The sequence below is a fragment of the Spea bombifrons genome, chromosome 3 (assembly GCF_027358695.1).
Source record: "Spea bombifrons isolate aSpeBom1 chromosome 3, aSpeBom1.2.pri, whole genome shotgun sequence".
In the NCBI taxonomy this organism is placed as follows: domain Eukaryota; kingdom Metazoa; phylum Chordata; class Amphibia; order Anura; family Pelobatidae; genus Spea; species Spea bombifrons.
In genome coordinates this window covers 27,851,700-27,876,929 of record NC_071089.1, presented here as the reverse complement: position 1 = coordinate 27,876,929, position 25,230 = coordinate 27,851,700, and the positions used below count along the sequence as shown (strand labels likewise).

General features: G+C 39.0%; 1 protein-coding gene across 1 annotated transcript in view; it reads left to right on the top strand.

The window, feature by feature from the left end:
* Positions 1-25,230, top strand: part of ARHGEF33 (Rho guanine nucleotide exchange factor 33) — a 31,264-nt gene that overhangs the window by 2,604 nt on the left and 3,430 nt on the right. The window contains exons 2-14 of the mRNA XM_053460925.1: positions 6,393-6,442; positions 7,927-8,091; positions 10,771-10,892; positions 14,039-14,175; positions 15,865-15,927; positions 16,535-16,756; positions 17,648-17,777; positions 18,372-18,504; positions 20,137-20,220; positions 20,480-20,563; positions 21,241-21,389; positions 21,875-22,042; positions 23,117-23,879. Coding sequence (XP_053316900.1) covers positions 6,393-6,442; positions 7,927-8,091; positions 10,771-10,892; positions 14,039-14,175; positions 15,865-15,927; positions 16,535-16,756; positions 17,648-17,777; positions 18,372-18,504; positions 20,137-20,220; positions 20,480-20,563; positions 21,241-21,389; positions 21,875-22,042; positions 23,117-23,879 — 2,270 coding nt within the window. The remainder of the gene's footprint in view (positions 1-6,392; positions 6,443-7,926; positions 8,092-10,770; positions 10,893-14,038; positions 14,176-15,864; positions 15,928-16,534; positions 16,757-17,647; positions 17,778-18,371; positions 18,505-20,136; positions 20,221-20,479; positions 20,564-21,240; positions 21,390-21,874; positions 22,043-23,116; positions 23,880-25,230) is intronic.

Genomic DNA, 25,230 nt, shown 5'->3' with positions numbered 1-25,230 from the left:
TGATAAAAGTTTTGATAAAGAACTGATAAAGAATTATTTCTGGGGATGGTTCGGGTATTCAGCAGTACGAGAAATGATGTTTTAATGCCGCAAGTAAATGCCAGCCAGGATTGTGAAGCCGCATGTTGGGCTTGGGGCCAACTCAAGCCTATCCTGGTTCACATAGGTACAGAGAAACATGATGGGTTTCCTTATGCACTGGGTGAACTTGCCTTAACAAGCTGAGCCCATGGTCTGGCTTGGCTCCAGCTCAGCTTGTAACTTACTCAGCTTCTAACTTATACCAGTTCCCACTTACATAATTGACCAGATCTTGAATTACATCACGGCAGATTCACAAATTCATCGTATTTCCTTCTCAACCATACCTTTTGTATTTTATGGACATGCTTTGAAGAACACATAGCTCTAGAGCTTGTGTAAAGCTTTATATTGGAGGATATTTAATGTTAACTTTATTGCCTTTCCTTTGTACTTTACTTTCTGTGTCAGACCTTAGGTCAGCAATATAACCCATTGATTTCCATGTAAAAGACATATCTACCTTATATCGTTTAGGCTCATATCATCGTTTTCCCCAGAACCTTGCCAGAATGTAAGATTGAAGACTTGTACTCACATATAATGTTCATTGAAGGCATCTACAATACAGTATATAAATGTACTTTTACAGAACGTATCCTTCATGGCTGCCACTGCTTGTTTCCCCCAATCCCTTGTACATGGATACCTGGAGGTTCCTCTGCTTTCAGTGATCTTGTGGGAGCAAGAAGATCACTGCCTGCCGCTTGTAGACTCTTATGCTGCATAGGACCTGGGACTCTTAGAAATCCCAAGGGATTCTAGCATCTCTTTTAGTTGCAAGATAGTTATATATTCATTAAAATAAATCCATATAAAATCAGGACACCACTGCCATATCAGTTAAAAAAATATACTGGAACGCAGCCAACCCAAAGCAATTATCTAAGACAGAATCTAGGGACTTATCTGAAATTAAAGACTACTTTATTAAAAAGGCAATTTACAGCAAAACAGAAGATAAGTTTTAAAGGTCAAACACTACAAAAGTACGTATGGGTAAGACTTAATATATTTCACTAACTGTAAATTATTGTTCATTTATTGTATGGAAAGTTGAACACGATTATTGTATTGTTAAGACATTTGTTCAGAACTTCAGGGGCTAAACATGCTCCTGGATCCTTCTTTGAAACACTGATGTCCCCTGTAAATAGCTTATTTCACACTAGACAAGATGCCTCCTGTGATTATACAAATATCTAGGCATAGTAAGTGCAGCGAAATTAAATACTATATTATGCTTAATGCCACATGTATTGCAATCTTACTGCTAAATGCTAGTTTAATGGGAATAAATGTGAATCAACCCAAATAGATAATTGTATACGTCACAATATGTATACAATACACAGTTAGCAACTATGGAGGATGCATCTATTAGGCCTCAAACATCACAGATGAGTCAACAGCTCTGCGCCCCCAGAATCTGTTGTTTTTTGGGGGATTCACATGGATCCCACAGCGTCCCATTAATCTGAACATCATAGACATAGACAGCGCCAGGTATGTCGTCACAATCAGTCACTATGCATAGGTCTGCATCTTTCAAGCCACAGGCATACCTGGGAACTTTCCAGGGTAGGTCGCTGGAGCGCTCCCTCTTCTGGGGGAGTGGTTTCGTGTGGTGGTCTGGCTTGCTATGCATTAGGGGGGTAGGACAGGAGGTAAATTGGTCTGGAAGGAGGCATGATGCAATGCCACACCACCCTCTGGTTGAAACAGAATGGTGGGCCAAAAACCCAGGGAGTTCCTAATTATGGCCTCCTGTTTCCTTACTACTCCACCAATAATAGCCCTCATGTGAACCTGGTGTAATCCAAAATTGACTTACATTCATCAATAAATAGCAAGTTTACTTTAGGTGAAAGGGGTGCTCTGTCTTTCTATGACACACTTTATTTTTTTTTAGTAAAATTAAATTTTAATTGCCCATCATTTTGTGTTGGGGCCGACTGAGCAGAATCTGTAGGGACTAACATAGGCCAGTAAAAGAATGGCACAAAGCTACAATATCCCTAGCAACCTTGTGTGAATTCCTTTTTCAGGGTTTCCCTCTGAGGTGAAGGCTGCCACTTAGCCCGTGGTTTCCTGATCCTTTCAAGTTTATAATCATAATTCACAATTCACGCTGAACCTATTACATTTATTAATTAGAGCGAAAATATTGTCATTAGAGGCTATCTGAGCTACTACTCCAGAGGTGCACAACAGTGGTGGTACTCATATTGTTCAGTCAATATGTGTCGTCGTTAGAGTAGGGTGAATAATTAGCAAAAATGCTTCCACAAGGGTTACTATAAAAAGCAGACATCTTCACCAGTTTCTGCGGAAGCAACGACAAGTCTGAAAGTGGTGCATATTTAGGTAGTAAAATATCAGGACAGGAATTTTCCTAAAGGAATTTGTCCAGGTAGGAAAGTGCTACTTTCTATTTTGCTGTACATAGGTTGAGCGATTTCTTTCGTTAAGACAAGCAATCATCAAGCCTCCTCGACAGAAACTGGATAGAATTAGATGGCAATACATTTATTTATATAGTGTCAGCAGATTCCATGGTACTGTTACAATAAGGGACAGTAAAATATTTAATGAAGACAATTTAAAATGACAACAATATCAACACACGTCCACTTAAAACATACTGGTACAGAAGGACAAGAGGACCCTTCCCTTACTAGCTTACATTCTATTTTGTGGTTGAAGGTGTGATGAGACAGTAGGAGAGGACTGCTTGGGTGAAGATGAGTTGATTGTAGCAAGAGTGTTATGGAGAACAGTGATGATTTTGCAGGTGGACATGGCAGATGGCTTATTTAGGATGCTGGTTGAGAGTATTAGGAGGAAAGGTCTTATGCTTCTCCGGAAGGAAGTGTTTTTTTTGAGCATTGCGTTCAGTGCCACCCAATCCCTGCACATCAGTAGCTACCTTTTGCCCTTTTACCTACCCAAATGCCACCACTTACACACCACGATCAGCCCCTCTTCAAATGGACTTGGTGACATGGAGAAGAGACCTCTTCAAAAACACATTTTTGCAGTTCTGTAGTATCAAAATCATTAAGTTTTATAGAACATATGCTTCCAAGGAAAGACAGGATAAGTTCTGATAAATATGATCACCATGGAGACATCCATGTTCCTGGTTCCCATGCTGCAATAGCTAGCCATACATAAAATTGGGTTTACCTTACATTTTACAGGATCGATAGCAAAGACAATTGATTTGATTTAATTTACGGAATTTATGTAGAGAAGAACAAACACTTTGTTCCATGTGTTAATGAATGGCAATTAGGTAAAATAGCAAACCTAACCCCAAATTGTTATTTTTCATTACATTTGTAAATATGCAGTCTCTTCTACAACAAGCCCTGCTGATTCAAGCTGCAAATCTTCTAATATGTATGAATAAAAACCTAAAAATAATGTAGTGCATTGATTACAAAAAGAAACCAGATGTTTGATTTGCTAATATCTTAAAAAGTGTTAAATAATCAATTTAGAAAACAGTTGATTTTCCTACGTGGAAAAGGTACCTTGCTGGTATTTGAATCTGTAGTTTGGAGTAGCCGTATTAGTCCAGTGTCCAGACATGCTTTTGACTTGATAAAGGGAGGACTCCCGAAAGCTCATCTATTATTATTTTTTTAATACTGTTAGTCCAATAAAAAAGGTATTACAAGATTCTGCAACATTACGTTATTTTGCATTGGTATTTGAATCGAAACAAAATGGCTGCCATTGGTTTTCATTTTGTTATCATTCTAGTAAGTATCAGAAGGTTGCAACTGTTTACTTCAAGTAGCACATCGACAAGAAAGGCCGTCAGTAGTTAACCAATAGAAATTCATTCTTATGGTGATTTGAATTCATTTTTATTTTTTTGGAGATTAAAAAGTAAGTCACTAGGATTGAAACCAGCCATCAAAGAGGTCCTACATCCCATTTATAAACACAACTCAAATTTAACTAGCATGTTGCTGCATGTGAGTTCAAAAGTTTTTTTTGTTCTTCTACATAAAGCTCAATAATAAATCATTTATACTTTTTCTAAAAACAGGAATTGGATCTCATGAAACACCATTGAACTCACATGCTAGTTACTGCTGCCCCATAAGATGCTCTCAGAGAACAGTATAGCTGTGTGTGAATGGAGCATCTGAGGTATGTCTTGTCAGACACAGGGCGAAAAAGCTATGGACTCAAACAAGCAAGAAGGTAACATTTTTCCAATTACCTTCAGTCAATGTATCACTTGTTTTATAAATGCGGATGTCAGATCAATTTGACTAAAAAATGGCAATAAAGCTGCGAAGTTGCATTTAAGATATTTTATTAAATACGCTTTAAAATTAAAAATTGTAATAATACTCTGCTTTGCTGTTTGTAGTATCTTGTCCATTGGAAGCAGCAATCATGTCATTTTATTATTCCAAATTGTGGCCCTTTAAACATCGACCTATTTAAAACAAATCTACTAGGGAAGAACGAGAAGTGAATGGCAGCCGTAGGAAGCTGGATAGAATATGGATGTACAAATAAGACTACAAAGTTGCATTCATTACTACATAGTTAATATAGTGATCCAGCTGTTGTCTCTCTGGTATTGGATTGAAGATTGTTCACCAAAAAATACTGAGGCATAACTATTGGGGATTCCTTTTCACTGTATTGCTCAGCCCGCCACTATGTCCCAGTACCCCAAGTTTGGCGAGTCCTAATTTTCCATGGCCATATTGCTTAACAAGGAGATGAGGTACTGTATTGCATTTTAGCCCAATGAGACTGGGAATACGTTAATTAATCATTAGTTAAGGGAGTCATTATTTCCTTACTTCTTGGGCTACATACTTTAGAGATATAAATGATCACAGGATTTGAATCTGAAAAATTTTATATTGCATTCTATGGGGTAATTTGATTAGCAGAAATACATTGATCTCAGATAACTTAACCTACCCCTGAATTAACTTCTCCCTATGTAGGTCACCTGCATTTAATTTTAGTGATATACGGTGGTCAGCATTAAAATAGAAAACGGTAAACCATACAAGCCGAGTTGAAGATTAAAAATAAAAAGGTCCCCCCAAGTCATACATTACATTTAGTTATAAAGCGCCAGCAGATTCCGCAGGGCTGTTACAGTCAGAAGAACAATTTATAAACACATACAATAACACATACAATAACAAACTAGTGCAAAGGAGAAGAGGACCCTGCTCTTGCGAGCTTACAATCTAGTCGGTGGTTGAGGGAAGTGAGACAATAGGAGCGGACTTCTTGGATGGGGTTGAGTTGATCTGGTTCCAATGATGTGTTGAAGCTGTTGATTATTCAGATGGCTTGATTATGATGATGGTTGGGAGTACTGGGAAGGAATGTTGTACGCTGCCCTGAACAGGAGGGTTTTCAGATTTTGAAAGTCGCGTACGATGCAGAAAAAGTCTGAAGGAACGGAGAAGAGAATTCCACAGGAGGGGTGCGGCGTGGGTGAAATCCTGAATACGAGAGTGGGAAGAGTTAACAACAGTAGAAGATAGCAGTAGGTCGTGAGAGGAGTGAAGAGGGTGGGTAGGGGTGTATTTGGATAGGAGGATAGAGATGTAGGGTGGTGCCGAGTTGTTGAGGGCTCTATAGGTCAGGGTTAGAAGTCTAAATTTGATTCTGAAGGGTATGGGGAGCCAATGAAGTGATTGGCATAGCGGAGCAGCGGATGAGGAGCTGCAGCAGAGAAAAATTAATCTGGCTGCAGTATTGAGGATGGATTGAAGCGGCGATACTGTATGAGCAGTGTGTAACTCAGTAACTGATTCGTATTTATGTGGTATGAACAATAAGATAATATAATTAAAGGTGAATGCTAACATATAGAAGAATAATTTCCTTCTGTGAGTTTATGAGTCTCACACATTAGCTGGTCTGCATCGAGTGAAATGTACATGTATCCTGGGATAAGTAGCTGATGTGGTCATTTTATTGGTATGCAAAAAACAAAATACTGTCTGCGCTTCTCACCCTAATAAAGTTGGCAACAAATATATAAACATAATATAAATGAGAGGTTTTGGTTATATGAATTGGCCAAAGCATAATTAAGCTCACCCGCCACGTCAAGGCACACTCTCAATAGGGTGAGAACCTACTCTCACCTCCTTAGCTTAGCGCACCGACATTTTTTCTTTTCTCTATTTTATTGGTATGACCCATAGACTGACTTTAAGAAACTACACATACACAAGTAAATACTAATATATGTTAATAATAACATAATTTATGTTTTTATTGTAATTTCTTTTTTTTCCTTACAGGAGTGACAGAAAATGCACCAGTAAGCACTCTGCCAGCACAAATATATCAGGTAACATGGGCAATATTAATGTGTACCCCTATTTCCATATTACATATTAAAGTGCACATAGTGTGCAGTATCTCAGGATATCCCTACGTTATACGTATAGTCTTCAGCTAATATTGTATTAGTTGGTATATAATTAGAAGTTGTTCCTTAAACTATGTGCATCACAATAATCTGCATGTTATGACCAACAGTATACAATGTGATGTATTGTCGATTACTATGGAATATGAAGGGCCAACCTGTATCTCCTGTAAGAAGGGTTTAATTGGTCCTGCATTGTTCCTAGTAAATAAAGAACGATATCTTTAAAGTCCTCTTATGAAGCAGCCTTTCTTAATCAATAGTTATCAATGATGAGATGGTGACTAGACCTGATGAAGGCCAGCACACCCAGCCACCCCCTGGTCCTACCATGCTGATGGGATTCCTCTTCATCAATTCCTGTCTTTTTACAAAGCTCAATAATATGGGGTCATAATTTTGGCTCCCTGCCTCAGCACTGAAAAACATAATATGGAAGTCTGGGATAGCTGAAACACAGACCTCAGTATTGTAAAAGGGCCAATAACGAGGACAATGAAGGACAAAATGTACATCTGAGGTTGTTGAGGAAATTTGCCAAAATGTTTTGGTTCTAGACTTCCCTTTTGGGCAGGATCAGATTGATATAAATTTTGTTTTTCTCTGTAATGGCAAAAGAGAACAAACAATTTGAGATACGGGGCACACCGTAGGACGGGCTGTTAAGCAGTTGTCTGTTCTTGGTGAGCATATCATACTCTTTTTATATTGCATTTCACCCTTTGGGGAGATTTTGGGGTTCACCCCAAGTGTAAAGGCGAGTCCAGACGTGGACCCCCTTTCTCTATTGTGCTTAGAGGGATACCAACCTTACCCCAATGATAATGCCAAGAAAGGAACTTGCCTCACGTTTTGGTTCTGGACTGCCCTTTTTCACAGGATCAGACTGATATGTAGATGGACATTTTTTCTCTATAATGGCACAACAGAGCTTAGATAAATCTCTAAACACCCAAGTTGGTGAATACTCTTATCACCTATTAACATTAATGACCAGTGTTTGTGATTAATATATATAACAATAGGAAGTAATGTAGCAGCTAGAAAGTATATGTGGAGAAGTGGATGGTGCAAAAGTGATAGGTTTACTTTGTTAAAGGAAAGAAACCGGAAGGCATATGAGATAAATGTTGGAATTTAGATATGTAAATTCTGTTTGGAGGGTGCATTTACATGCCAATAGCTGAACAGAAATATACCTGAGGTGGCTAGAACATAATAAAGAAGCAACAAAAACATTCTAGAGAACAGTGATCATGTCAAGAGGTCTAGAAGAATGAATTAAATTTTTACTGCTTTTAAAGGGACTTAACCCCATTCAGAGCCCCTATTCCAAAAAGGGCAATAATGCACCAAATGAAATGAGTTGGATATAGCTTCTTTATTAATAAGTGTTGTTTTAGTTGCAGGTTTTAGCCTCTGAACTGAAGTCTGGATTCACAGAGGCGATGCAGGAGTTGTCCCGGATACAGCATGGAGAATATGGTCTAGAGGAAAAGGTTAAGAGCTGCCGCTGCCCCATGGAAGAGAAGGTCACGGAGATGAAGAACTCACTCAACAACCTAAAGGTTATTTCAGAAGTGCCATCTGTCTGTATACAAATATTATGCTCCAAGGATTGCATTAGTATCTATAGAATTGACAAGTCCAGACCACAGTCTAGGTGGTAAATATATACCCACTAGTGAAAAAAAAAATCACTTCATAATACCTGCTAAAGAAGAAATCAGTTTACGTTAGACTGGTGCATTCGTATTCGGGCGAACATGAAAACACGAAGGGTGCGTTTTCGTTGTTCAGCCCGAATACCGAACATACCAACATGGCGGCGGAAAAACGTAGACAAAGACGAAGACACACAACAAGAAGAATCTTCGTGTTCGTCTTCGTCTACTAATCTCCCTGGTCCCTTTCCCATCTAGCTTACATTATCTACACAGCAGTGGTTAACGGAAGTGGAAATCCGTAGGTTTGCCGTCAGGGGTTAAAGGGCCGTGCGAACAACTCTATTGGTCGCCTGCAGGGGCCACCTCTGGCATCAACCAATTCTCGCCAAGAAATACTATTTGTTGTCATTATAAACATACAGACAAAGTCCAGATCATAGACAAGGGAAGGAGGAGGAAGTCTATTACATATGAGTGTTCTGTTCTATATCTCTGCTACATGACCTTTCTTGGGTAACAGTGCCGTGCTTTGCTCCCTATAATGATCATTTTGCAGGAGAGGAAAACCCCCTACACATGGGGCAACCCCTTTCAACTGATGGTCAAACGAGAAGACGGTACAGTCTACAGACACTGAATTTACGTGACATATGGATCACAGGCTGGCTGGGAGGGCATATGAGCACACTATAGGGCTCAACATGAGCAATCTGATCAGAGTTGCATTGACCACCCGATGCATGAGTTTGATCACCACTGGAAGATACAACACAAACATAGGAACTTTTCCTTGAAGTTGAGATCGCAATGTTTACTTAGAGACCTCACGGGGCCTAAGAAGATAACTTAGGTGTAACTTTTTGCCACCACGGGCGATGCAGACCTGTGGCTCTGGTCAAGTGATTTATGTGCACAAGGAGTGCGTATCAGGTCGAATTCAGAGAAAATACTTCATTTAACTTGTTCAGGCTGTTGCTCCGAACAGAAGGCTGGTGACCACGCTTTACACTGTGTGTTTATAACCAAACCTCATTATTTTATAAATTAACAATGTTAAGTTTGTTCACACTCCATTTACTTATAAGCATTACCAGTACACAAGTACATACAGAGTGCTAGGTTGTGGATTAGGAAGGCTCCAGGTAACCCCACGCAATTAAGAGCCTTTGACACTCTACTAATACAAGTCCGTTTTTGCTGATTTCTGCTGTCACAGCATATGGGTTTATGTTTGGTATCCATAGCGTGAATTCAATATTCCTCACCCTAGTCATCTACAGGGCTTTAATGATCTAACAACAATGGCATGAGCACTTCCTGTGCTGCAAGGAGGGAACTCCACTAGAACATGTTGAGAGGGTTTTGCCTACGCTAACTCTTCTGAAATCTTACAGTATGGCAGATATAATTAAGATAGTAGCTCTCAATGCCAGGTGATCATACATGGGAAATCTCCAGGTTTGACCGGGAGATTGCCGGGTGAAGCACTGGTTCTCCTGGTCAAGACCCAAATCCTCCGGGTTGCGGCAGCGGGGTCTTGACACGCCCCACTCCCCGCCCATTTTCTCTTTATGCCGTCAGCTAATCACTTTATTAAATCGGAGTAGGGATGGGGGTACTTTTTTCTTTTTGAGGTTTTGTTGTGGTTTCTTGTTCTTTCTTTTGGGTTTGTTTATTAATAGATATTTGAAGCGGTGTACTGGGGGGAGGTGGCCCACCGCGGGTGCCACTCATCAGGGAGATACACACTGGCACATAAAGTTCCCAAGTGTTCCGGGAAATTCCCTTTCTCTTAATGTCTTCCTAACGTCTCCTCCTATGAAGAAAATGATAAACAGCAGACAAAGAAAGAAGACAAAAAGAAGAAGAAGCAAGAGAATAAACCGAGCAGCAGGAAAGGAGACAGGGACAGAAGTGGTTGACGGAGAAGGTAGAAAGACATTGAGTGAGAGCGAGTGGGGGTCTAGGTACACCCCTGGATACTTGAGACAAGAACTCCAAAGATTAGATAGAGCGTTCCATGGATTTAGGTTAAATGGATAGATGTGCATGTAGAAATATGTTCTACATGGTATTGCCAAAGAAGATGGGAGGAAATGTATACCCACGTTTATGAACATGTATGCATTTGTTACCCACCTGTACCTTATTGTTTCAGTCAAATGTGCTTGATTGATGGAGAACTTCTTGTTATATTGCACAATATTGTATAAAATCAATAGAAATAAATTTGTTCCAGAAAAGCATACCCTATAATTCCCATTACCTTCTGGCACCAATAACTAATGTTAGTAAAGTCTCACTTTTCATTTCACAATTTTAAGTTTAGATTCTGCTTACTTCAGTTTAGACCTTTAGTAGTTTCAAGATCCTGATGTATATAACCACGCAAAGCATTTATCTGAGACAGACTAAGCAACCATGTTACGGCTAGGATTTCCATAAAGTAGGGTGCCATTTTTTTAGGGCACCACAAGTGATTAAGCAGTTGTTATTTATATATCACTGAATTAAACAGATACATTTTTAAGGAGGCACGTATGTGCATTTTCCTTCATCACTATCATTTTCCGTTTTCAGGAAGAGGTCAACACAGCAATGGCAATGATCCATGCAATAATAGCCAAACAGGAGGAAATGCAGCAGAAAATCGAACAGCTTCAGCAGGAAAAGAGAAGAGAGTCTAGGAAAGTAAAAAACAAGTGAGTGGCACTTTTCAGGAACATTTATTATCATGATTGTTAATATTATTATTTATTAATTTAAATAGTGTTGTCATATTCCATAGCACTGTACAATACATCCAGTTATGATTTCACTATGGAAAAATCTGTGTGACTTTACTTAATAGATCCCATTGTCGCCTGTTCAGCTGATTGCATTCTGAATTTCAATATTAAATGTTTCAAGAAATTGTTTCCAATCATGTCACCATTCGGTGTTCTCCACAACAGGTGAATAGTTTTGGTACCTTGGCCATTTTAGGCTACATTTTTATCACATTAGGCCGCAATTATAAAGAGCAATTCTGGAGATACAATGCAAATTAAGCAATTAGCAGGGGCATTCCATGGTGACTTCTTCCCATTTAGAACCATAATTACCAAAGATGGACCATTGTTTACAGAATTAACTTTTGTCTGGGGATGCTGAGAACCCAAAATCTTTAGACCAAATCAAACCTTGGATCAAATCAGGATACTATGAACCCCAAAACAAATCTCCAAATTATATCTTAGAAACAGAACATTGCCATGGAAACATTAGATTAATCAGATATGAGGACTTAGTACCTAACCTACGACTGCCTCTTACTATACTTACACCCATACCAAGCCTCATACTCACCACCAACTCAACATCCTTACTCCTCCAGTGGTCCACTTGGTTGTTCTTGCCCCCAGGCCAAAAGGTTCCAGCCCTTCTCCCTAGCACCGTCTCCTTAGCCCCTACTTCTCACCATCTTTTTCTTGTTGCCTGTGTCTGCCTTGTGGTAGATGGATCAAGGGGCATGCCCCTACCGCTTTGCCATCATGTAGTCATGAACCACAAGAGTGCTGGCAGCCAATTCAATGTTTTTTTTGCTCATAGTAATGAGAGTTTTAAGAAAATGTAATTTTCAGAAATAGTTTAATTTAGTAAATTCTGTAACTAGTGTAGTACTAGTGTAATCACCTTAGCGATAGGAGAGACTGGTTCACTAAAGTTAGGCCATGGTCACTGACAGAATTTTAATACACTTGTGTAATAATAGGAACAATGACCAAAGCTCATTTCAATTTAAAGAATCCACTACATCATTTTGAAATAAAGCCTTTAAATGTATAATATAATTAGGTTTGAAATGAGCAGCACTGATATAACCTGGTTTCTCATGTACCCTGCTTCGAATTCCCTTGTGTTTATGAAAATAGGTCATTAACTTTATAAAAGTTAGTTCAATTTGCTACAAGTAAGAATAAGTGTTTTAGAGAATTGAAAGAGAAGTTAAAGGCCAAATTGCTGAATGTTGGAAGACACAGGTTAGCAAATTGTATGCAATTTATTTTTAGGCTAATTATTAAAATTTAACATTACTGTGTGAAAATTCAGGCCTTACTGGTCCTAATTAAAAGAAAATCTCAGCGGGAAGTGACACATCATTCATGTTTTTTTAATTAAAATTTTCTAATTCACTGTATTGAACATTGTTAATACATTTAAAGAATCAGGAAAAAAATACACAGTAAAGCACATTGTAATTTGTGAAACTTTTGTGCTGAAGTAGAAAATTCAAAGAATGAAAAAAAATTGTTTTTTTTTTGGAATCTGTGGTGAGGGGCAATTTGATTTTAGATTGTGCTTGTCTTGTGCACGGCAAGCAAAATCAATTTGAACAAAATTTTTGTTTTCTTTTTTGCCTTATTTGTTTTTGGATAACTAATTTGGTTTCCCAACCGTACGATTTGGATATTTTTGATTCAGAGACAAAATTAAGGGGCCATTCCCAAAGCTTCACCTTCTGGACTCACCTTTTATTTACACCAGCAGCATTTCAAGGTTTAGGAAGAGATACAGATTCAATTTTGCATTGCAGGACCACCAGCAACAGCAGCACTACGCCAATGAATACACACATCCACCAGCATGCTACAGGACTGAATTTCTCTCAAAATTGTACTAGTTTGGTGACTTGACCCCTCAGAGTAAGAAAGAAAATAAAACATTAGCAGCAGTAGTAGTAGGACACTGGACAGTAGACTCATCCATCCCCACACTACAGGGTGCTGATGGTTCCCCAGAGGAAGGAAAAATATTAAGCAACAGAGGCATGACAGAGGGCAAGCTCTGCCAGACATAGACACATCCAGATTGTACAGGACAAATTTTCCTCCAATATTAGATTCCTCTCCTTCCCCTCCCGCAGAGGTAGGGCAGGGCACAGAGTGGGCACAGGCAGACAGACACATCCAGCCACAGTAGCAGATACAGGGCCGGGCACAAGGCAAGCTCTGCCAGACAGAGATGCCCAGATTGTACAGGATTGTATAAAACCACATTTCACCCAATATTAGAAAAAATGACCCCCCAGAATAAGGAAGGAGATTGAGGCACAGAGACATAGCCAGTCACAAGACTGAATATCATCCGCATATTAGAAAAAAGAAGAAGAATTTATTTATGGAAAGACATTGAAGTGCAGAGGCAGGAAGGGCACATGGCAGTCACTGGAAGGCAGACACATCTAGTTACATGACTGAACTACACAACCAATATGAGAAAAAAGAAGAAATGATTCCTCACAGTAAGGAAGAAGACTGAGCCGCAGCGGCAGGGAAGGGCATAGGGCAAGCACTGCCAAACATACACATCCAAATTGTACAGGATTGTACAGGACCAAATTTCCCCAACATTAGTAAAAAGAAAATACTTTTTTCCCTGGACTAGGAAGAAGACTGAGCCACAGCAGGAGAGGCAAGCAGGGCACAGGGCAAGCTGCCAGACAGACACATCCCAATTGTACAGGACTAATATTAGAAAAAAGAATAGGTAGTGAGATTGAGCCGCAGAGACAGGGCAGGCACCGGCAGACAGACTGAATTTCCCATCATATTAGAAAAAAGACCTAGAATTGATCCCCCAGAGCAAGGAAAGGGCATTGAGGCACAGGGGAGTCACTGGTAAGTGTAAGCAATCAAAAGTGAGTGTGTATATTCATTTATTTGTGTTTCTGAGGGTGACGTGAATGGATAAACGTGTTCCCAGGAGCCCAGAAGATCTTAATTCAGCTTTGCTAAAGCAACTTCTAGCTTTTGCCTTCATCTCATTTTTTGGAACAAATGTTTTAATTGCTTTCATTTTGTCCCAGAACAATACAGAAAGAAGAACATATGTCTCAAACTCATATACCACAGAACAGTTCTATACAGCCTTCAAATCACCCTGAACCAATGCTGATTAATCACCACTATAACGATCTGATGCACAGTTCCCTGTATGAGAAAGGTAAACGTGCAAGTGTTTTTTTTTGTATCATTGTTTGTCTGCTGGCCCCAGTTTAATATTCAACGCATCTTCCAAAGCGTTGTTTTCTACCAGAAGACAGGAATGCACTGGATGTGTTCTGTTTGCCTTTCCAACGTGCTCTAGACCCAAATGGAGTATAACCATTAGTGCTACCTTTATTTTTGATTCTTAAATGATAAATATCACAACAAATGGTATTCATCCGTCACATTCCAAAATAAGGAGTCATCTCAGAATCATAACTCCAATGTTTGGTTGGCAATGTCTCTTGGGCATATATAAGTGAGAAATTGTAGCTATTTTTTAATTGTCTTTATCTTAAACAAAATATTTTGTAACCATTATCGGTAACTTTTGTTTTTGCTTGTTGCGTAAACAACAGACAATCTTTACCACATTTGTATTCTGGGTTTCCATTGTATTGGCTTCACAAAATAATCCCAAAGGTTTATTCTCATACATAATTTAACTAGTTTTAAGGTTTCCAAGTTAGCAATGCAGTAAATTCCTTTCATGATAATCTTCTTTCTAGAAACACCCCTCTGATTCATGTAAATTTTTTCTATAGCTTGACAATTTATTCCCTCCAGGTTTACACATAGAAAGTAACACATTTAGGAAAGCCATGATTCATAATGCTATTTCTGATTCTAATGCTAGTTCGTCATATAGAAAACCCAAAGGGCCGATAAATTCCATGCCTCTGAGTATGTTGAGATGAATCATTTTTTTAAATTGTTTCATGCTAGGAGTGGCATTGAACAAATCATAAATGTTTAGTCTTTTGTGTGCGATAGACCAGATGGCGCCTTTAGAGTTATTGCACGTAATGGAGATTCTCAGGCTGTAGACCACCTTTACTCCCAACTACGATTTATATTTAACAGAGTGTAGTAGATATTATTAGCAGGCTTACTCTATTTTGTATTACTATCTGTTAGAGGACAAGCCATTTTGCTATGAAGTTACTGATACTGACAGATATATGCTCAAATCAGCATAACCACTAAAAATTTTTTTTGTAACTTCAGATTATGTAAAGATTATGCATAGTAATGTTTAATCACTAGAGGGTCAGGGGTTTAGATGTAATGTAAGAAAGTTTTACTTTACTGACAGCGTGATAGACAAATGAAACAGCCTCCCTAGATGAGCTGAATGATGTTATCTACCAATTATCTATCTATCTATCTATCCATCTATCTATCTATCTATCTATCTATCTATCTATCTATCTATCTATCTATTATATGATTGGTAGGAGGAAGTGTGGGTGAAGAGAAGGGAGAAACTTTCAGCACACAAACTTGACTAGATAACGCTAGTTCTTTCTCATTAAGACATGGGTCTCCAGAATAATGGCACTGATGTGAAAGCAACAATACAAGCCGTATGTATTTATAAGAAATAGCTTCAGCTTAGGTGTGAATCTAAATCAGCAGATATTCAGCTGATTGTCAAGTGTGACATTGTAGTAGTAGCAGTGATAAGTGTATTACTATTATTTAAGTGCTAGAGATTAGTGTTTATAGAGCTTGCCAGGCTGTGTTATGTAGTCTTTGCTGTGGTTGACTTTTTCCAATCCTATTGCACTTGCTCCAGTCTGCTACTGACTACAAGAACTATTTTCTCTTTGTTCCTAACAAGCTGTTACTTGCATCCCCACAGTACCTGTGTCCAGATCAGGGAATGCCAGTGAGAGCAATCTGATGGGCGCTACTACAAGCACACGTGAGTAGAAAGCAGGCTCAGGCTATTTCTCTGTAATGAAAGAAGTGAGCATAATTGAGGCACTCGCAAGTGAGGTCAACATTGCCAGAGATAGTGTAAAACACCATGGAGCTACAGCCGTGTGTAAAAGAACATACACCTTCTTTGAATTCTATGGTTTTACATATCAGGACATAATAACAATCATCCGTTCCTTAATTCCTATGGAAGCAGTAAGGGCATACTTTGTTTTCCACACATAGCTTCTCCATTTTGGCTTTATTTTGTATTTCATCAAGAGCTAAAAATACACACAGCTGTCAGGATCAATAGAAGAAACAGAGGGATGAAAAATAAAACAAGAAGCTCACCTGAGGCAGACTAAAACAAAGGACATACATAAAGCAGTGGGACATGGCGGTTAGGATAGGAACAGTAATGTTAAATCAAATGAACATAATGAGATGCACATTGCGGAAAACATGGTGGTGAGCATTGGTTCCATTAGATAATTCAGGCATTTGCTTAAGTTTCTTTAATGAAAATATTAATTCCCTTCCAAATATAGTAGATTTGTAAATCTTGCTTTCTCTATTACATGCTGTATTTGTTTTATATAAACAATCAGCTCGGCCATCTCATGAAGAGACTGAAGACAGCTACAGTTCATCTAACATAGTTGAAGCACAGTCACGGGTATACATGCCATCCCTTATCTGGAGACAGCCGAAAGAGGGAAGAGAATGGGATGAAGAGCATTCTCCCAAAGAACAAGGAGAGTGTCCAAGAGAAATGACCCAGAATAGAAATGCTCCTATGGACAATGTGCTAAGTGAACCTGCTGTTTTCGGTAATATAAATAAGGACATATGGTGGACTGATGTTGAATGTCTTTTTTTTGCACTAAAACTCTCTAAAGCTAAAGTCTGTATTCCTTTTTTTTGTAAACCCTATCTTTCTCTCCATTTAGACCCTGTCAATATCTCCAGGAACTTTCCAGTGTTATTTACTGATGAACCCTTTCTTTCTGGTAAAATCTGTTCTTGTTTTTTTTTCCAGGTAACAAATGCATCTTCCTACAGGTGAACACTGTACCTGTATTTCTCTTCAGGTAGATTAAGGGTATCATCTAGGCAAACCTTGAGTTTCCTCTGAAGTTAAAATTTGTTTATTTATTTGCAGGTAAATCTTGTCTTTGTAATGTTGGAGGCAATCTCAGTCTCACATTTACAGGCAAACCATAGTTTTTCTAAATGTTGGTCTTCCTTGGTGAACCCCATTTTTGTCTTCATGTAGACTATGTCTTTATCTCCAGAAATATCCAGCTTTGTGTACTCATTTGTCTTCAATTTCCTTCTAGGTAATCCTAGTGTTCCATTGCAATAATTCTTGTCTTTCTCTACTAATGATCACTATATTTTTATTTAGCTACACCAACTTTTACCTCCTGGTAAATCTTCCTCTACGGGTAAACCTATATCTTTATAAAACAACACATGTCTGTTAAACTCTACCTAACCATCCAGGTATACTTTGATATGTTTCAGGTGACGTTTGCCTAAATTTCCCAACATACTTTTCCTTCTTTCTATATAAGCTTTACCTGTCCTGTTTAACCTTGCATCTATTGAAGATCTTCTACCAAGATAAGCCTTTTCTAGTTGGGGTTTTGCTTTGGATAGTTAAACTCTGCAGTAATTGACATTGTTTATTTGTGATTTGAATGATTTTTGTTTTAAAGCACGAAGACAAAATGGTGCTAAAGACCTCCTAGAATCCGAGCGGAAATATGTCCTGAACCTGTCTCATATTCTGAAGATTCGTTCCACATTACAAGGGTCTGAAATAAAGAAGACCATCAAACAAAGAAGGTAGCTTGCCTACCTGAAAACATACCCCCTCTATTTATACTCATCTCATTCCCTTTGCTAGAAAACCCATTCAACTCTTATCCTTGTGCGGTGCTATGGTGAAAATACAAGCTGAATGGAATCAGAAAAGTTACCTTAGTGACATGCTGTATAGTATCCTCAAATTTATTGACCTGTATGAAGCAGCTGTATTATAGTTTGAAGCCAAAGGGATTAACTGTGTCATCTCCTGACATCATTAATGACATAATTTAACACGTACTGTTTGTGTCTAACTTCACAAAGATATTAATTTAATGTATGAGTCTAACTTCATACTAACCTTGCTAACATGTATATGCCTGACTTTACAGTAACGTAACATGCGTGCTTCTGATTTCACAGTGGCTTTATTTAAAATGTCATTTTATGCTCTTGAGCCCAAATGGACCATATCTTAAAAAGGCTGGTCCATGAATCCAACATGTATCTTCCCATTTTCTTAACCATATATAAGCTCTGTGTAACGTTTTCCTTCCAGTGAATTCTGACACTGTACCGATATTATTAATATTTGAATGAACCTTCAAGGGTCACTTTTTGTTCATTTCTCAGTTTCTTTCCCAGTTCATTGCGGTATCTGATCCAGCATCATCTGGACTTGCTCCACATACTACAGGACAGAGTTCTTAAATGGTCCCGTCAGGGAATCCTGGGAGACATATTCCTGAAATTAACCAATGACGAGGTACGATACAGAGTAGTGTTTTATTTAATTCCCTACGTATGACCCACCATCTGTATGGTCTGCCATCATCCTCTGCTTTTACAACTCCTCTCGCTCTTATTTTGTTTTAAGCTGCGCGTTTCTATGTGTTTACTATATGCTACATTAGATTACATGTATTTATAAAGGGCCAGCAGATTCCTTAGTGCTGTTACAGTCAGTAGAATAATTTAAAATCATACAATAACATAGTGGTACAAAAGAAGAAGAGGGCTCTGCTCTTGAGAGTTTACAATCTAGTCACCACAACTTGAATCCCTGTGCACAATATATATATATATATATATATATATATATATATATATACCGTATTTGCATGTATATACCATATTTGCTCGATTATAAGATAAGGTTTTTTCAGAGGGTTTTTTTCGGGGTTGTCTTATAATCAGAACTCAAATAGGTCTGGCTATGAGACTAAGATCCAGATCCCCCGCAGCGCTGCAGGGGACCTGGATCCTCCTGTCTTATACCCCCCCCAACTTACCGGTGCTTCTGATTCCCGGTGTGTAGCCGGGGCAGCATGTAGACGTCTACGTGACTCGTGTAGGCAACTTCCGCTGTCCATCGCGCAGACCTTCCCCGGCTGTCAGTGAGGAAAGCTCCCCGCACCGGTGCAGGGAATTCTCTCTGACAGTCGAGGAAGGTCTGCACGATAGACGCAGACAACCCCTGCTGCTAACCGCACCTCCTTCCGGCTGCAGCGGAAGTTGCCTACGCGAATCGCGTAGACATCTGCATGCTGCCCCGACTACACACCAGGGAATCAGAAGCACCGGTAAATTAGGGGGGTTAAATGGGGGGCATTTCTGTAGGCAGAGTCCTCTATGAAATGCCCTTTAACCCCCTTAATGCCACTCTGTCTCCAGAAATGCCTTTTAACCCTCTATACGCCACTCTGCCTCCTGAAATGCCTTATACCTCCCTATATGTCACTCTGCCCCATAATATGCCTTTTAACCCCCTAAATGCCAGAGTGGCATATAGGGGTATAAGGCATTTCTGGAGTGGCACATTGCGGGTCAAAAGGCATATCATGGGGCACAGTGGCATATAGAGGGTTAAAAGCATATCATGGGGCACAGTGGTATTTAGAGGGTTAAAAGGCATATCATGGGGCACAGTGGCATATAGGGGGTATAAGGCATTTCTGGGGCAGAGTGGCAAGCCTGGGGGCAGATGTGCATAACTGGGGGGCAGGTTGGAAAATAAGAGGAAATGAAAACAAAATATTTTTCTCAATCATAGCTTTTATCAAATATGAAAAAATTGTTTACATGAATTAATATTTACTAGTAAAACTTTTTTTCCTATAGGGTAGTCTTATATTCAGGCTTTTTGTTTTTTTCCTAAATTAATATTCAGATTTTGGGGGGCCGTCTTATAATCAGGGTCGTCTTATAATCGAGCAAATAAGATATATATATATATATATATATATATGTATAAACACGACTTAAAAGGATTTTGTTGTATTTAAGTTGTCTTCTATAATTTATTTTCTAATGAATATAGTAAAACATAATTGTGTATCAAGATAATTGTGAATTGTGTTCATCCTTATCTATGGTTTTGTCTTTTTTTTCTTTCAAGAACAATTTTTTGGACTACTATGTTGCTTACTTAAAGGACCTACCAGAGAGTATTTCCGTGATTCATATTGTGGTTCTAAAAGAGGTAAGCAAATTATAGTCACAAGGGGTGGGCATAGCATGGTAGGCAATAACAGCGTAATAAGGATAACTAACATGTTAACATGATAACAGTGTTGGACATGTGTGCCCTGCTGCTCCTTCCTACGGACTTCTTTGCCTGTGTGTAGAGTGCATCAAAATCAGACTATTTTCCTAATGTATGTTACAAATAACATTAATTAATTCATTTATTCTCAATGATGTGTTGAAAAGTTTTTACTGCTTTATATTTTATGGTTTAGGCAGAAGAAGATATAAAATCGGATCTGTATATATTGCTATTTCATGTTGTCCAGCGTATCCCAGAATACCTCATTCTACTACAGGTAGGTTTGCTGGATTTACATATACAGTAGTTAGGTTACCAGTCATCTTTCTACAACATTAATCAGTGCAATTAAAGGGTCATATTGGTAGATCCTGAACTATAGACATGCTTTGGCATGACAACGGTGCATGTGCTAAAGGCCTTACCAGGCTGCCGTCGGGCAAATGCCTATTGGACTGGTGTCTAATGACAACCCCTACATACCTTTATTGACCCTTATGTGGCAGATCCCATCTCTTAGTTGTCAGCTGCTCACTGGAAACTCATAGTCATACACTGCAAATGTACAAGGACATAGTGTACTGTCATTTTCTCAGCCACTGACCTTAAAGTGCGAGGGATAATTTTAATCCCCAGTTTCTGAAATGCAAATTGACTATTGATAAAGAAGGCTCGCTGATTCCACTTGAGTATTTGTTTAAATGGACCTGTCCACAAAAATGTGAATGTCAAGGTACGCTATAAGAAAGAAGTAGTTCTGGCTATTTATCTTAAATGTATATCGAAATGTTCACATGATGCAACTGGCAAAGTGGCAATTGTCAAGCCAATGTTAATCCCACAAGGGTAGTTAGTTTGCAGTAACAGGAGTAATTATTGCATTTTACACCGGCGTATGCAGAACCTGCTGACAGGTACGGATAGATGCTCATATGTGCTTGCTTTCCTATTCAGAATATCCTAAAATACACTGAACAGGACCATCCAGATTATTACTTACTCCTAGTGTGTGTACAGCGGCTTCGAGTTTTCATCTCTCACTACAGTGTCCTGTTTCAATACAATGAAGATCTGCTAATTCAGAAGAGGAAAAAATTAAAGAAGTATGTATGCAATAAGTTATATTTTAAATTTTTTTTATATTTTTAAAGAAAAACCTTTAATGGTCCCAGAATTGCATAACAGATCCAAAATAAGACCATGACACACATCCCTCCACAGAGGTCAGGAGGCTCCCATAAAGCCTTCGACACAAGGCATTCTTTTGGCGTAAAAACTTTAGCCATGTGTGTCCCCCTGCGTCATCCTGTATCCTGCGCATGGATGAATATAGAGTTTTCTTTAATTTTATATTGTTTCATGTGATCTTAGCTAACACTGTTTATTTTTAACCTGTAATGGTCTTGTATAACCGATTCTCCAAAATAAGACCCCTGCACTTACATATCCACTGGTATCAGTCATTGAATATCAAAATGAATTTAGAAAAGGTACATACATTGATTTGATCAAATAACACATTTAAATGTGTTTATCATAACGGTAATGCATTCATCCTTGTTTGTGATGCTCCTTTTTACGCTTCTAGATCCTCATTGATTAAGCTTTATAAAGGGTTAGCATCCCAGTGCTCAGGATCTAGCCAGGAAATTCTTCCCAGCCTGAGCAATGTCTCCAAGGTTAAGGAGAACACGAGTCCGCCTGATGAGACAGTACAGCCTTACCAAACAGCTCCAGGTTCCAGCTCATCAATTACGTAAGTCTCTTTTTCACATAAGAGAACAGCAAGTTATTCCACTAAGCCTCTTTTGGGAAGAAAATATCATATGCATTTTAAGTAGTCTACCTCAAAAAGTTACACAGGTACATTTATTTCAGCAATATTAGTAAAAAATAAATACAGTGATGTAAACAATGGAGGGCTGGCAGCCAAAGGCCCAGGGGGCAAGTCAAGTGAAGTGGCCCATTGTGCCACCGAATCAGCCCTCCATACATGCCCATCTTTTCCTGATTTTCTAACGCATATTGATTATAAAAATACAAATATGATTCAAATGTGGTTTAACATAAGTAAATTTAATAGCAACAAAGGATGGTAAAAAAAAAAGCAAAACCTAATGTCCCCCTGATGCTCAGCCAGTTAAATGTCCCCCATGATACTGGCTGAGGATTATTTGAAGTATAGTACACAGCAGCAGGAAAATTGTAAAGGCTAATACGAAAAAGTTTACTCACCTTTTCTTGGTATTATTTAAAATGGAAGTGTTCGGGAAGTGGGGGAAAAACTGTTTCACAGCACTGTATATGCAGAAATAATTGATTGTACAGTGTCATCTAAAAAGATATATTATCAAAAATAAAATGACAAAACAAAGATTTTCTTTAACACATATATGCCGGTGCCCGAAAGCATTATGTAATGCAGAAACGATAACTGGGAGTTCCCTTTTTATAGATTTAATATTTTACGTGAGCCGTTCACTGACATCAATAGAGAACTAGCTGTGAGGGTATTGTTGCCTACTTCAGACAAAACCGTTGTATAAAAAAAAACCGTGATTATTATGTTAGGTAAGGATATTAATTTTGATTTTTTTTTTTACAGATTGTCCATTAGTATCATACTATAATTCATCCGTATGAAACATCTTGAAAATACATATTAAACAATGTATAGAAAAGATGAAAAAGTAATGTTATTGATCTTAAAAATTATACAAAAAATCCTGTTAATCTGATTACTGTTATCGGTCTTTATTGTATATTAATATTGGGCTGCTGATGATAGTTTTATAATATCTGTAATCTCCCTTATATTTTCATCATGAAGGCATATGGTGCCCCATATTAAAAAGAGCAGGCAGACACCTGTGGAAAACATACAGTCCTTAAAGTCATCTGAATGGGATATCGATGGCAAGAAACATGATAGGTCTGAGAATATGTTGGCCCACACTTTATTCCCTGGATCAGACCAAGAAGTTAATTCTCTAATGACACCTCTACAGTCAATACCAGAGATGGAGTATGAAAGCACTTCTATGGATGCAATGCTTAACATGGAAAGGTCGATGAGGACCTCATCTAATATATTACCTGATGGAAATTTTGCCCCAAGCTATGAGGAGTATGAATATGGTGGTTCAATAATAGGTGTATCAGCTCCATATGAAGAAGAGACATTTCCAAACCGACCCCTGTTTGAGTCCTGTTCCGCTGGATCTTCAGAGTCCAGTCTTGATATCTGTTTTTTAAAGCCTATCAACTTTACACTTGAGTCAAATAGGACTGAACGCGCCATGCAGCCCTTGGCCAGAAATTGTCTTTCTCCTGTGAGTAACAGCAGCTATAGGCATGAAGGTATTCATGTGAAAAACAAGCCTCTTAGTAGGTCTCTAAAAGAATTTCCACGGAATCAAGAAACTGTGTCTACCACCCGGATGTACAGCACCAGAAGCACCAATCCCAGTCGGATGCAGTTCAGACAAGAAAGAGACAGCCAATCCCACGGTCTTTCCACCACAACTCGAAACTCACAAAGACACTTTTATATCCCCCAGAGGCCACACTGTGAGAGCAGGTCTCTTTTAGAGGTAAGAAACCAAACAGTATGAATCAATTATAAACTCAAAAGAAAGATGCTGAAAACAGTTAAGACACCCTCCTCCAGGTAGCACCAAACTCCACTAGACAAGCAAACAACTTCAGTCACTAGATAACCAAGTGTAACATGTAACATTGTGTCCTACATTGAACACTTGTCTAAATCTAAATATAGTGTAAACCCTGGTTGGTACACAATTAGGCCCATCCTCCCAAGGTAGGGTCCTGGGATTGGGGACATCCTTTAATGGTGGACTCTGGAATGTGTTGTGAGTTTACACTGACTCCATTCTATTCCATTCTGGTAAAATGTGGCCCTAGCTAGAATCGCATGTTCTATGATTTCCCTTCCTTGCGATCCCTCCTTTTTTACGGAAAGGAAGTCTTTATGTACTAGGACAGCACTGTCCATAACAAGACTTCTAGGAATCAGTGGTGCATAGCAAGCATTGCTATGCACCAGATAGTAGATAGTGAGAAGGGGGTTAGGGAGAGGATAGATAGTGAGAAGGAGGTAGGGTAGATAGTGAGAAGGGGTAGGGAGAGGGTTGATAGTGAGAAGGGGTTAGGGAGAGGGTAGATAGTGAGAAGGGGGTAGGGAGAGGGTAGATAGTGAGAAGGGGGTACGGAGAGGGTAGATAGTGAGAAGGGGGTACGGAGAGGGTAGATAGTGAGAAGGGGGTAGGGTAGATAGTGAGAAGGGGGTAGGGAGAGGGTAGATAGTGAGAAGGGGGTAGGGAGAGGGTAGATAGTGAGAAGGGGGTAGGGAGAGGGTAGATAGTGAGAAGGGGGTAGGGAGAGGGGAGATAGTGAGAATAGGGGGTAGGGAGAAGGTAGATAGTGAGAAGGGAGGGAGAGGGGGTAGATAGCTTGAAAAGAGGGGGAGAGGGGGTAGATGGAGTGAGAAGGGGGTAGATGGCATAAGAAGATTGGGTTGGGGGTGGGGGGGCCCTTAACAGATTCTCGCACCGGGGCCCTGAAGCTTCTAGTTACACCCCTGAACATCACCAGAACCTGGCATTTTAACAGGGGTATGTAGACTTTTGATATCCACTGTACATATATATATATATGTAACTTAATATAAAACATTAAAAATAATAAAAGTTCCATCATTGCAGAGGTTATTGTTAAACTCCTTTTCACTGCTAGAACCTTTCACTTGAAGTGATACCCCAGCCATCATATGCACTTTAATGCATACAATAGCTGCGCAGCCCTTTTACATTTTCATGGCGTCTGTTTTGCTGATGCATGGGGGGACTCACGGAGTTCTTTAATATGCATTTTTCTTTAGAGGTAGCATCTGTTCCTTTAACTTTCTACCTTACCACAGTTAGC